General features: G+C 42.7%; 1 protein-coding gene across 3 annotated transcripts in view; it reads right to left on the reverse strand.

Annotated features, from left to right (window-relative positions):
* Window positions 1-598: 598 nt before the first annotated feature.
* Window positions 599-14,643, reverse strand: part of TMEM63B (transmembrane protein 63B) — an 84,814-nt gene continuing 70,769 nt past the window's right edge. For 2 of the 3 annotated variants that reach the window (XM_048483402.1, XM_048483386.1), the window contains 8 exons: window positions 13,541-13,627; window positions 13,301-13,366; window positions 12,499-12,661; window positions 8,897-9,002; window positions 8,352-8,519; window positions 6,831-6,946; window positions 5,527-5,610; window positions 599-3,559 (listed from right to left, as the gene is read on the reverse strand). In XM_048483402.1, coding sequence (XP_048339359.1) covers window positions 3,392-3,559; window positions 5,527-5,610; window positions 6,831-6,946; window positions 8,352-8,519; window positions 8,897-9,002; window positions 12,499-12,661; window positions 13,301-13,366; window positions 13,541-13,627 — 958 coding nt within the window. In that variant the 3' untranslated portion in view covers window positions 599-3,391. The remainder of the gene's footprint in view (window positions 3,560-5,526; window positions 5,611-6,830; window positions 6,947-8,351; window positions 8,520-8,896; window positions 9,003-12,498; window positions 12,662-13,300; window positions 13,367-13,540; window positions 13,628-14,643) is intronic. The other variant, XM_048483393.1, reaches the window with a different exon arrangement.

Consider the following 14,643-nt stretch of genomic DNA (forward strand, 5'->3'; position numbering starts at 1 on the left):
GAAGTGGTACAGTCATTAGAATGCTGGAGTAGGATCGAGGAGATTTAAGTTCAATTCCCTACTCTGCCATGAGGTTTGCTTGGTGACTTTGGGCCCTCCTCTAGCACTTGCTGCCTAACCTACCTCATTGGGTTGTTGTGGGATAAAATAAGGAAAACTATTCACACTATTCTGAGCTCCCTGGAGGAAGGAAAAAAATATACTAGATATTAACACAGCCCTTAAAAATAAACAAATTTCTCTTATAAATAAAACTGTGACCAAATTGCAGGCTGCCACAAACCAGTCTACTCTCTTTCACTGCTCTATTTACCAGAATGAAATGAGGGAGGGGGAAATGTCTGTGACCAGAAAAAGAAAGCTCCCCCCACCCCCTGCACCAGCTGTGCAACTATCAAAGTACCAGTTTGGTAGGTCTTCCTTCAAAGAGAGAAGCAGCTCTCAGGAATCTACGAAAATAGCTTGTATGCAACGTCCATTTACCCTTTCCTGATTGTGTCCAGTTGTACATACCGCCTAGCTTTGTTGAGGCTGTTCTTCAAGCAGTGGGATAGCCCTCCCACCACCATCCCCACACAATGCACATGGAGACCAGAAATATGATAAGTTCCTTTTTTGCTTTTTTACACAAATATATACAGGGTATTATACACATCTCTACACAGACACAGTGCCAGTTAGAACACAGCTCCCCTCAAGGGAGCACCAATGGTCCACACCCAACACATCCATCAATCACCAGCGCAGGCCAGCCCTGCACTGCAGTTGTATGTACAGAGAGATCAGAGCCATCACAGTCAGCTCTTGCTGCATCGAGGGCAGGTTGAGGCGGTGGGGCTGCTGTGGGGCAGTGGTGGCTGGGCTTAGGAATAGGGTGCCAAGGGACCAGTATGGGCACAGATAGGAAACCCTGGCATGGGACAATAGACTATTTCTGGACAGTATCTTGAAACAATTAAACAAAATAAAACCTCCCCGCATTTCAGCTGTAGTGTGGTTGAGGAGGTAGTGCATGTGTGTGGGGAAAACAAGGGATGTTCCAAATACAGGCTCAGCTTCTTCAACTTGTCCCTCAGACAACACCATAAAAGGACCCCCCCCCCCCAAATGTGGCCCATCTCCCAAGGATGAATTGGGTTCCTCAAACTCCCATGCCTCTCCCACCCCCAGAAGAAAGTATGAAGTTCAGATCCTCCTCCTCCTCCCAGTTTTCTGGGAATCTTGGTCAAGAAGCTTCAAGCAAGGCCTTCTTGGTTTTAGGCCCAACTTTCACAACCTTGACTGAGTCTCATCCACTTCCAGTGCTTCAGTTCTCTGCTTTGACGGTGGTGGAAGAACAGAGGTGTGTCCTCCCTGTGCAGCTCTGCCCAGTAATGGAAGAGATCTTGGTTCGATAACCTCTACAAAAGCCTTCAAATCACTAATCTCCTGTTTGGAGGCATGTATGGGGTTGGGAGGGGGGCATCATTTGCTCTGCTTCCTCTTAATGCTCAAAGGCTGCTTGTGGCAGGCAGGAAACAGGAGAGGAAGAGAATGCAAAAATTATAAACAGCTGAACAGCAGGATGTGTGCCCTTTATGTTTCTCATGAAAAAGAGCATAAAGGGGTGGTGGCTCAGAGAAGACATTCATCTCAAAACAGAGAACCCACGCCCCTTAGTCATTAGACCTTGCACCTCCCAGGAAAAGACACATGTCACCAGAAATGAAAAATGAGTCCAGTGAATTCCCCATCTTCCCTCCACAAGCCACCCCAGAGGGTGAGTCATGCACATCAAGCCCACTGCCCCATTTGCCTTTTTCCTGTGAGGTTGGAAATACCAAATAGGTATACTAAAGTGCCTATAGAAGTTGGCTTTGGTTCATGCCAATCTTAAAGAAGCGAAGAGCCCTATTGGTTGAACTCTGGGCATTCCCAGCCTTCTGTGCAAGTGATGCAGACAGCGTTTGGAGGGAGGTTCAACAACTCTTTAGGACCAAAGCTCATGAGGCAGTGATGCCTGGAGTTGGAAGGCAATTCCTTGGAGTCACATGCAAAGCAAAGGGGCTGGTAAAACAGAGCTGAACTGCTAGTAAGTGAACATCCAAGAAGCCTTGTGCAAGATCCTGAGGTGAATGTGGGGGAGCCGGAAAGCTGGACAGCACCTGGGATTCAGTGGTCTCTCCCTTTACAGCAAACCAACCCTCCTCTTCTCTACAAGCTAGATGAATCAGGAGAACATTTGGGTTTTAATCAGTTTTAAAAAGTAAAACAAAAATGTGCAAAAATGCTGAGTAGCTCAAATCACTGTGCCTCAGGATCAAAATTCACACCATTACTCCACATGGGCCACTATAGTTTGTTCAGGGGTGTGTGTTTGCGTGCAAGCGGGGAAGCTGACAAGTCATACTGTCAATCATTCCTGCCTTAACCCTATTCACCCCTTGCCCTGCAAGGGACTCCTGCCACCAGAAATGCTTTGCCATTTGCAATTGCTCACTGGCAAATTTCTGACACTGGGCAGCACAATCCAGTTGTGGCTTTCATTGGGTTGGACACGCAGCAGCAGCCCATTTTCGTACAATAACTCTGCCTCTAGACTGCACATGGGCAACCTTTCCCTGGGAGAGACAGAGTGAGAAGGACTGGCTGAGAACCAGGTTGTCACAAGGCTGTGTCTTGGGCACCGGAACGGGAATGCTTGCTGATGCACAGTCACGTAGTAGAGTTGTACACAAGTTAAAAACAGCTGAGTGTGGCTGAAACCACTGATCCCCTTCTGGGATCAAAGCCACCCACACTTAGCTTGGAAATCTAGAACCTTGAGTAAAGGTCAGTTCTCTTTTAAGCTTAGTAAGCGATTAGTGTTCATGATTCTTGACTGGGGATAAGAGACCAGAGTGGGCTGCAGAGGGTGTGCTCCCAGGGGGAGGAGAAGAATCTTGCTGCCTATGAAGCATCCAGACTCCTGTTGCCCTGGCTGGCTCCTGCTCCCTCCCCATTGCAGTGGGAGCAGCAAGGAGCAAGGCCACACCCTCCGCTCCATCTTGGCTTGGTAGAAGTTGCAGCAGTTGTTAAGGGTAGGTAGCATGTCAAATGAATTCCCCTTCCATCCTGAGGGGATGGGTACACAGAGAGAGAACTGTGATAGGAAAGGCAGGATATGGAGGTCTGATGCAAAGGTCCCTCCCACATCTTGGAACGAGCAGAAATGCAGCAGCCAGGTCGGTGGGAAGGAGCAGTGGTTGGTACCTCTCTTGGGTTGCCCTTTCCTCCAGTTCCATTGTGTCGCACTCCATCATTCATTTTCTCTCTCTCTCTCTCTGCCTCTCTCTCTCACACACAACACACAGTGTGCAGCAACTTTTTCAGCTTATAGGACTCCCTTGTCCCTTTGCACACTCCTATGTCCCTAATGGTGAATCTCGTTTTCTATCAGGCTGTCTTCACAAGACTGGAAATCTGTATCATTCATGCCATTGGGGTTGATGAGCTCCTCGTCTTGGGATCCCTGTTCCTCAGACTCAGCCACGTCACCTTCAGGTGAAGAATCTTGCAGCACCTGGGCGATGTACTTCTGCTGTGGAGTGGATATAAAAAATGAATGGCCAGTTAAGTCCAGCCTGTCTGTGTAAGCCCCTGGCAGCAGAGCATGATGGGAAAGTGCCATGCAATTGGGAGGCTGAGAACAGTCATGCTGGCACAGAAAGGAACCCTACATGGTATGGAATAGTAGTGCCTGAAGGAGCAGGAGCGTCACATGACTGACAGTCTCTGTTTCAAACAGTGGATAGTGTTTGCAACATTGCCTGCAATGTAACATTTTCCCTTCTGGATTTAGGAACTACATAAGAAGAGACCTGTGGGATCAAACCATGGATTCATTTAGTCTGTCACGCGGTTCCACACAGTGGCCAACCTGTTGCCTTGGAGGGCCAACCACAAAGCATAGATGCCAGGGTTTTCCCCTGATGTTGTCTCCTGGTGCTGAGTTTCAGGGATTTACTGCTACTGAATACAGATGATCTTTTTAGTCACTATGGCAAGTAGCCATGGATGGTCCCATCCTCCCCGAATCTGTCTAATCTCTCTTTAAAGCATATCTGTGCTTAAAACATACAATTTTGTTTTAAGATCCTGAAAAAAACCTCCTCCAGATTGCAACAATTTGCACTGAAGAACTTAATTTTGACATTTCTCAGGTCTGAGAGAAATCAAGAAAGCTTCATTTTGTCTTCCTTTAGTAGGACTTAAGGAATTGATTGGTAATCTCCAAACTTTTAAACTCAGACCCCACACAGACTGCTCACTGTGGATGCAAAGAACTTAAGGAAGTGAATTCCTGCTGTAGCTCTCCAGGTGAGCAGGCCCATAACCTTGAAAACTTCTAGCAAGTGACGGAGGTTTTTTTTGGTGGTGGAGGGAATGGTAGGGAGAAATCCTCTAACAAAAAGATTCAATGCCACCATCCATCTGCTGGGCCAACAGATTACAAAAGTTTGGAAAATCCTACATTTCTACTCCATGTTGGCTAATCTCTTGTGTGCAACAGAAGGTTGTCAACTGAGAAATCAATGCAAGAGATCATTCATCAAAAAAATGATTCCCCTCTATAATATGGTGACAATTACCCAAATCCTGGCCAATCTGCAGTAGTCAGATTTGCCTTAGCAAAGGACTAGGCTGGGGCTGCTTGAGCAACTCACTTTGAGCCTCATTTCCTCATCTAGAAGAGAGGAACAGTGGTAACCTTCCTTACTGAATATACTGAAAAGACAAAAAAGGACACAGCCATGAAACCTGCAAGGTTTCTCCATTCATTCCAATGGAAGGGGCAACTCCCTGCATGCAAAACGACAGTCGTGTGGACCCTCTTGCTCCATTGTGCAAGAATGGGAACATAACGCTTAGGATTAAGTAAAAGATGGCAAAGAATTCTGTACATTAAGAATGATGTACTACTATTGTTATAATTATGGAATGGTCTTCTTTGTCTTTGATACATTTGGCAACCATTCTGTTTCCAAGTTCTTGTCTATTATATGGTGGGCTAGTAATGTAAAAAGAAAAAATAGCTGAAACGCTCAGTAGCTGAAACACAAGCTACTGAAAACTACTGGGGAGGAGCACACCATGAAGCCTCCCATAAGTCAGTATTCCCATTCCAACATGAACAATTTGCATGGGGAGAAGACAGCCCCAATTCTTTCTGCAGCACTCACAGCGCATGCCAACACATTAGTCCCAGAAGAGAAAGGGGCACTGACCAGTCTGGTTTCATTGTCCAGCTGAGAGGCAGAGGCAGAAAGTGAACAGATAGCATGAGGAGGGGAATAAAGTGGGTCCAGGTCCATCATCTCAGACAGGGCCAGTAACAGAGAGTTCTGTTTTCTGCCCATGCTCCTTGGACGTTGCCCACGCATAGCCAAAAAGGTGGGAGTCTGACAGGAAATCTGTCCAGGCCTCTCCCTCCTCCCCAACCTCAGCCAAAAGAGGACACAGAACATCTGGTGATTCAGTAGGCAAATGGAGGAGCTGGAGACTCACGGCTGATTTAGGAGCGGGTGGGTTGGCGGCCGGTCGTCCGTTTTCCCTTCCATCCACAGCATCTGCAGCTTCTGTGTGATCAATCTGGAAGGCAAGAGAGAGGCATGAACCCTAAGTGGCAAAAGTGGCAGCCTGCCATCCTGTTCCTGGCACAGCTGCAGGAACGTTTATGCATAGTTCAGCTAGGAGAGTGCAAAGGATGACAGCCTCTTACGTAAGACAAGGTGGGCTAGGGCTATTTATTTAGCATATAGAAGATATTTAACATACAGATACCACACTTTTCTCCACTCAAAGGAATGCAAAGGGGATTGCAACATTCTTACCTTTACTTTCTATATTAATGAATGCTTGTGATGCAAACACTGATTGGTTTTTTTAGGATGCTGCTACTGCACAGGGGACCTTTACCTTGACCTGCTATTTTGGCTCCAGCAGACTAAACAGCTACCCAACTTGAATTAGCCTCTGTCAGAACTCCCAGGTGTTGAGCTTCAGATATTCTACATATGGAAAAGGGAGGTTCTCAACCTTCCCCAAAAGACCTCTATAAGGATCAAATATTACCACTTCACTGCAGAAGCTACTTCTTGGTTTCTCCTGATATTGCTTCTGACTGGAATCAATGAAAGGACCATATATGGTGTGCCACTGCTGTCTTCCCCACACAGCATGCATTTGGGAAGGAACCAAATCACTTCCCCTGACCACATGGGTCCTTCATCCATGCACTACTGTAGTAGCCTGGGAAGATGCTATGGGGAAGCAGTCCCTCAGGGAGACCCAGGGAAGCACAGCAACTTTCCCTCTTCTGTGGCAATGACATGAGGAAGACACATGAAGACCATTGCAAAAGAGGAGGGAGTAGCTCATTTACTAAATGAGCAATTAAGCAAAAGGGTGATTAAAAGGAACTTCATATACAAAGGCAGCAAACCAGTGCTAGGAGGAAGCATCAAGTAAAAGCCTTGGTCTCTATGCCCTGTTTGATGGTCCTCCAGGGCCTCTGGTTACCTGCTTGCAACAAGGTATGCTAGGACAGATGAACCACTGATGTGACCCGGAGGAGCACTTTTTATGCTCTTATGTCTGCTTCATACATGGTGATTGTAAAGCTGCCTGCATGCTAAGTAAAATGGACAAGTACATGATCTTCCCATTACAAGGTTCAGAGGTTTATGTGGATTTTTTTCTGTCTCTGAAAGAAAAGCACACATGAAGCAGTATTTGGGATAGCTATCATTAATCTAATCCCATGTCTAACTTTATAACACCCATTCCTAAAATAAATTTTAGTCTATTACCTTGTAATTGTGAGCACTGAGGTATTTGAAGTGTCCAAAGCAGACATGACACAGGCAGATAACAATAGTGATGACGAGAACCACAAAGGTGAACATTGATGTGAGAGCCAAAAACCCTGAAGGAGGCAAAGATCCACTGTCAAAGCACAACTTTATTATTCTTCTCTTTGTTCCTACTTTAGCCCTTCTGTAACATTACAAGTGGAGGCCTGGAATATCCACCCTATTTCACTACTACTGAAAGCACAGAATCTTTCTCAGCCAAATACATTCACTCACTCATCAACCATCTGAGCAACAGTAGCTTGTATGTAGCTGTCAGCAGCTGGAACAAAGAGGCTAAAGATCAGGGCAGACAACAGTAAAATTAACTTGTGGAAATCACTCCCATGGGATGGCCTCTAACCTAAGTGGAGATTAGACAAATCCATGGATTATGATCACCCATAATGGCTAAATGGGCTCTTCATGTTCAGTAGTAATATTTGTGTTGGGGGCAGCCACAAGGGGAAGTTTTGGACTTGGTGCCCTTGATTATGGACTTCTGTAGCATCTGATTGGCCACCGTGGGAAACAGATGGCAAGAATGGATCATTAGTCTTATCCAGGCACACTCTTGTTGTAATCTTCTTCCCTTGTTATGATCTGAAGCACTTACTTTGCTCAAACCTTACCAACAGCAGCACAGGGAACATGGCAGCCAGCTGAATGACCTTTTATACTATCAGTAGTGATGCTGAATGGGCAAACTGTGTTGCAAGCTAATTACATCAGGTGCAGAGTGCCAGCAACAGATCTGGTACAGAAAGAGCAAAGGGAAGGATGCCCCCCCTGCAGATGATGTGTGACATTCCTAAGGGAACTCAGAATAATGCACATAAAAACTCAAAAACAAATCTGGTATCGTGGAGGTCTCAATTCAGCTGGGAAGTTTCTGCCCTCAACCAGCTAAACCGTAGGTAAAAGATTCCATGGATTTCCTTGACAGAGGGTAAGATGGTACAACTTGTATGTATGTATGTATGTATGTATGTATGTATGTATGTATGTATGTATGTATGTATGTATGTATGTATGTATGTATGTATGTATGTATGTATGTATGTATGTATATGTATGTGTATGTGTGTGTGTGTGTGTAATTAATTAATTTCTTTTGTACCCAGCCATCCTTCCCAATAGGGATCCAAAGCAGCTTACATCATCCATATTTCTGCACTCTAAAGAAGAATCTGTAGAACTGGACCCTTCTGCTTTCTTCATGCCCTCTATCTAATGAATATACTTTACAATAATAGAATAATTCAGCTCCTTTAACTGCACTCTGAAATGACTGGAAGGTGGTTTTGTGTACCCTGCCTGAAAGTTGATGGGTGCAAGTCAGCATGTTGGTTACACCTCTGTGAAAAAAACTCACACACTGTAAAGACACAAGTTAGTAAACCAAACTAATTATTAGGATAAAACTCCACCAATGTATCTAGTAAACCAACCCTGCCAACCGTTATCTCCATCACTCACCTGTGCGCACAGTAGAGAAAAAAAGGAGCCAAAAGAGGCAGAGAATAGGTGCTGCCACCACCTGGTTCACAGCCCCTGAATGGATCTTCTTGTCCAGCTTGGCTGGCAGATAAGCATAGTATAGGTTGTACCTGTCCACCAGATGCTTCAGTAGCATGTACATCAGACCTATCAGAAAAAGAGGAAGGAGAAGGAAAGAAAAGTTGAACTGTTGGCTGAATAGTAGATAAAGGCCCACAGTTTAAGTTGTAGGGAGGGCCCTTTCTCCTGCCTGCTGGGAGAATGTGCTAGACCTGAAGAAACAGCCCTCTTCACCTCGGAACTGAGTTGTTCAGCTCCAGTAAGCAATGAACCAGGATAGAGTGGTTTGCAATGCTCATCAAACCATCTTGAATTGACAATTTTCGGCATAAAATCAATTGCCCTGTATCACCCAGATATACTTTAAAAAAATTTGTTTCAATGAACCAATATATATATATATGGTTAATTATTTTTTAACTAAATTTTGGTAAAGCGAGGCCAAGGATGTGTGCAGCGCTTACCAAAGGGAACAATGATGGGGCAGGTAATACTGTAGGTCATGACCACTGTGAAAACACACATCATCCAGGCATAAGCAGCTCCAAATTGGAATTCATAGGCTTGATGCTGAAGGACACAGAGAGAAAACAAACATTCTGTCAGTAAAACATGCATCAAAATGCCTGGAGGGACAGCTATGACAAAGCAATCACCTTGAAGACCAATACATTTTTAATCTAGCATAGAAATGTGAAGGCCTGGGAAATGAATGGAAAAGATTAAAAGACAAAAGTCCTCCCATTTTTTTTCTTTCATAGTTTTACTTAAAACTATGCAGTAATGTTTATGTAAGCATCTACAGCATTAGAGGAAATAATTCCTATGTATATTGTAGGCACATGCAACATAGTCAAGAACATTTTTTAAAATGTAAATTTTGGCAACAATATCCCAATAACACATTATTAACTAGGTCAGGGTTTTTAATGTTAAAAAGTGTTATAATGTTATAAAATTTACAGCCCTACCTATTATATTTTCTTTTGTTTAGTAAAGAATTTGTTTTCTATCTCCAACTTTTATTTTTTCCTACTTCCCAAATGGAAAAATTAAAGATACATATGTTAAAGTATCATAGAATGCAGCAGCTTCCAACCCTTTCTCAAGTACTGAATGTACAATTATAGTTTTAAATTATGTAGTTATGCCAAACAGTACAATTTCTTTTCTCTCCAAAAGTCTTGATTATTGTTTTTATGTCACTGTACACATTTTAGCTTTGTTTTCCATTGTTTTAATGGTTTTTAAATCTGATATTATTATGCACATTTTAATTTGTTAGCCACCTTGTCGGCCCTTGTGGACAGAAAGGCGAGATATAAAATTTGTAAATGAATACATTTTTTTAATATGCTAAGTTTTAAATGGTATTTCTCTATCACCATGATAAAAGGCTCAAGAGTGCTACCATTCAAACCAAACAGTTCAAGTTACCTGTAAATTCCACGTGACCTACAGAGAAATGCCATTTGTTAACCACAAGTGAAACCAATCAGCTTTCACTGAGTACTGGCATATTGATATTCTGATATCAGGAATATGGAGCATCTGAGGGGGGATTATAGGATGTGTACCATCATACTATATGTGTACATGCTAAGTGCCGTCAAGTTGTTTCCAACTTACGGCAACCCTATGAATGAATGTCCTCCTAGCCATTTTCTCGTTAACAGCTTTGCTCAGGTCTTCCAAGCTGAGGGCTTGATTAAGTCAGTGCATCTCATGTTGGGTCTTCCTTTTATCCTGCTGTTTTAAATTTTTCCTAGCATGATGGTCTTCTCCAGTAAGTCTTGTTTTCTCATGATGTGACCAAAGTGCCATAACCTTAGCAGATTCATTTTAACTTCTAGGGAGAGTTCAGGCTTGATTTAATCTAAAACTGTCTTTTTGGCAGTTTTTCAAAATTAGCTGCAGTTTTTCATTGTTTACACAGTCAAATGCTTTGCTGTAATCTATGAAACTTAACATGATTCTCTTGTATGCTCCAGTAAAATTCTCTTGTATGCTCCAGTAACCAATGCAAATTTGCAATTTGATCTCTAATGCTTAAAACTTTCTGAATCCAGCTCAAGCATCTCACATTTCTCATCCATATATGGTAACAGTCTTTGTTGTAAAATTTTGCATCTTTTTACTTGCATAAGAAATTAATGTAATGGTCTGATAGCTGCTGCAGTCTTTAATGTCTCGCTTTTTGGAATTGGAGTAAATTGAGTGTTTCCAAGTCTGTGGGCCACTGTTTCATTTTCCACATTTGTTCACATATTCTTGTTAAGATCGTGCTGGACTCTGTTTCTGTGGCTTGGAATAGCCTTACTGATATCCCATCTATTCCTGGTGATTTGTTTTTCCTAACTGCTTTGAGTGTGGCCTTCATTTCAATTTCTAAAACTTCACTTCACTTTCAAAAGATTCTTCTTGGAAATAATCTGTCATCTTTTCATCCCTTCATCTCTTCTATATAATTCTTCGGTATATTGTGTCCATTTTCTCTGATCAGTTAATGTTGTCCTGTATTGATCTTCCACAATGCCTAATCATGCTTTAAATTTCTCTTTGATTTCTTGGATCTTCTGGAACAGATCTCTTATTCTTCATTTTTTGTTGTTCTCTTCAATTTCTATACACAGGTCATAATAGTTCTCTTGGGCTAATTCCACATGGGTCAAAAAAAGCAGTCTGAAAACGGTGTGAAAATGGTGTAAAAGGGTTTAAAACAGTATAAAAGGATTTATACTTGTAGAGAGAGTGGCTATGTTAGCTTAACCATCGCCATTTTGTATGCAGTTATTAATGTAACCGTTATTAGTGAACTTTGTAATAGTTCAACATCACTACCACGGTCTTGCTGGCTCCTTTATCGTGGATCCAAAAAAATAGTTCTTGAAAATAATTGCCGGTCTTTGGCTTCCCACCAGCTTTCCCATCCTGGTACCGAGTAACAGTTAATTGAAGGTCTTGGCCCAGCTGCACAAAGTTTTGATAACGGTTGGAACTTCAATAAACTTTCAGCCGCAACACTTGATAAGAATGAAGATTTACATCACCTGCTTTAGTTAATTGGCACCAAGTTGTGATTGGTTTATTAAGATCACCTGATGTGCAATTTCGCTATATCTGCGCTTTCCATATTGTAAAGAGAGGCACCCCACTTTTCCTGGCTTCCCCCCTCCTTTTCCTCCCCATGCATGCATGAAAATGCTACCTCCACGCTGGCTAGAAGCTGTCTATTGAGTTATGAGAGTTGCTTCATTTTTCCTTTCACCTGCTAAGCAATGGAGAAGTTTTACATTTTGATTTTAGTAGGTTCAGTAATTTTGTCTCTGCTTGCTTTTATTCAATTGATTGTATGCATAGTATGCCATCTGACTATCGTTTGTTGAATGATGCTAAGTTCAATAAACTTTAAGAACTTGTTTTAAAGAAACAGTCTCCTTTTCCTGAGCTGTGTGAATGTTCAAAATCCTAACCCACGTTTGAGGAGAGTAGGTCACTCTTCCTCTACAATACTGTTTTCACACCATTTTCACACTGCTGTTTTTAGCCCATGCGGAATCAGCCTTGGTGTCTATGTGCAAATAGCTGGAATGTTGCAGTTAGACTGCTGTTCCTGCAGTTAGAATTCTTGATTCTGTTCCTGTCATCTTTTACTTTTTTCTTGTCTATTTGCAATTTTATGTGTTCATCTGTCATTCATCAAAATGTTCATTTCAATTCCTGTGGATTACTGCCCTTCTTTCTTGTCAAGAAACTCTTCCTCAAAGAAGAGTAAACTTTCAGGTTTTACAGTCTAGGAGGCAAAGACCGTACCTCCCACAATATGTAACTCATAGTTTCCCACTAATAGGACACTGATAAAAACTGGACTCTTACCAAAGTCAATTAGGCAAGATTTGTTGCATTCCAGAACAATTTGTGAAGAGATCACAAGAGGATTCCTTTTGCCTAGTCTGTCATATTACACTGGTAATCTATGGGTTGTATCTGTTTCTACTAACAATTATACATTTTCAGTGTCTAGCTGCACCCTTAGCTGTGCTCTGCTCTGGCCTGATCTACATACCCGTTTGACATTCCTACGTTCTGCAGCTGAGCGGGCCAGGCACAGCCGGATCATGTACATCAGCAGGCCAGGAATGCGTAGTAAGTCCATGGCATTTCCGATAAATGCAGAGGCAATTACGTAGTTCACAAAAAAGGCTCCATTGTCTGGCAAGAATACGCACCTGGAAGAGAGACAGGCCAGAAATACAAAAATAGTTTGCTTATCTGTACACATAGGGATTAGTAAGAAGGTTAACATAAAATATATTTAGTTTATATCACTACCCCTAAGTATGATTATCATAGCTCATTCTAAAAGGAGATTTTTCTTAGTTTTACTGAGGTAGCTTGTTTTGTAGGCTGTCCTTGCTCTTTAAGGGACAATTTGTCATGCCACAAATCCATAGCTCCTGGATTCATGTATGATGCGTATACAATGTTTATATACAATAGCCTTGATTCATTCTCAGGTCTGGGTAGATTCACCTCTGTTTTGTTCAGCTTGTTAACATGGACTATCCTTTCCTCTGTACCAGATCACTGGTTTTATTCTCTGCACTGACAGCAATTTAAGGAATGTGGCAATCGATCCCATTTGGGGGCCACAGAGATGCACTGGAGGAGAGTGGAACAACCTGGGGCTCATATAGCCCACGTGGGAGGACTGGTTGGCCAGGGATTATCTGCAAGCTACCTGTTCAGCAAAGCTGGAAGTGGAGTGAGCAGGGATTGCAAGGAGGATAGACTTGTTCTGCGCAGGAAAGGCTATGCACGACACATTCTCTGTCCTTCCCCCACCTCCATATTAAGACATCACTTACTCGAATCTCACTGCCGCCTCAGCCAAGAATTTTTTGTCAAACAGCCAGCGGAAAAACACATCCAGGCTATGGAAAGAAACATAAAAACAAGAAGTACAGTATGATTACTAAGTGGTATTTGGGATTTGGATGTTTTGTCATTGGGCATCTCTTCAGATGCTATGCTTGGCCAAGACCAGGCTGCGTTGGTCCACCATTTCTTGGGGTAAGACTACCCCAACTCATTGTCTCTGAATTTACCTGCTCAGTCCCAGAGATGGAAGCAGCAACACCATGAAGATGAGGAAGGTGTAGCATTTGTGCATAGTTGTCCTGTTCTCTCCAGACCTGTCAGCACACAAAAAGTTAGCACATGTGCAGAGAGGGGCACACTTCTAAACACTTCTGGGGAAACAGACTGGCAAGTGGAAAGTGATTGAAGAAGCAGAAATACAATGCCTAAGAAATTCACACAAATATTTCCTCACAGTTGTTCACAGAATAGCCTTTTCATTCTACAGAATACAACACTGAGGCACAGAATAAGGCTGCAATCTGTTCAGTATGCGGGTCTGGTTTCAGTTTTCACTATTCTCAGCTGCACTATTTAGGCTTAAAGTAAACGGGGGGGGGGGGGCTGACAAGTTAATTTGTTTTGTCCTTTTGTGGTCCCATCCTGACAGTTACAATTCTGTGTCCCCCTCCCTTTGCTGTTAACCAGACCATGTCAAAGTGGGGTTAGTTATTATCAACACTCTGATTTTGTGGTTGCCCTGCCCTCATTATGGCATCTTTTTGGTGAAAAATAAGGGGAATAATGGTGCTCAGCAGCAGTAGAAAGTACATGGCCACTGTTGGCTTTGCCCCTTTTTGTAGTTCCCATTCACCAGAAAGCTACCTCTACTCACACTCTGAACAGGGTGGCATTGTGTGAGGGGACATTCAGCTGTGCGGTGACTTTCTCCATTCATTTCTTATGGAGAACCTTTCTTGTGAGTATTATACAGTTGAAAGAGGTTAAGTTTTTTCTCTCTCCAAGCACATTCGATTTTTTGAGATTGTAGGGTGATTCTGTGTAAAGCGCCATCAAGTCGTAGTTGACTTATGGTGACCCAGTAAGGGAGTTTTCAGTGTAAGTGATTAAGCAGAGGTGTTTTGCCACTGTTTTCCTCTGCAACTGTCTTCACTGGTGGTCTCTCATCCAAGTACCCACCCTGCTTAGCTTCTGAGATCAGACTATACTATACCATTCCACAACTTCTAGATTGTAGGGGCACTTTCATAAGAAACTATAGGGCAATCTTTCTTCTTATAAACTGCATATAAAAATATCTAAACAATTAATGAAATATTGGACTACCAGC

The sequence above is a fragment of the Sphaerodactylus townsendi genome, linkage group LG01 (genome assembly GCF_021028975.2).
Source record: "Sphaerodactylus townsendi isolate TG3544 linkage group LG01, MPM_Stown_v2.3, whole genome shotgun sequence".
In the NCBI taxonomy this organism is placed as follows: domain Eukaryota; kingdom Metazoa; phylum Chordata; class Lepidosauria; order Squamata; family Sphaerodactylidae; genus Sphaerodactylus; species Sphaerodactylus townsendi.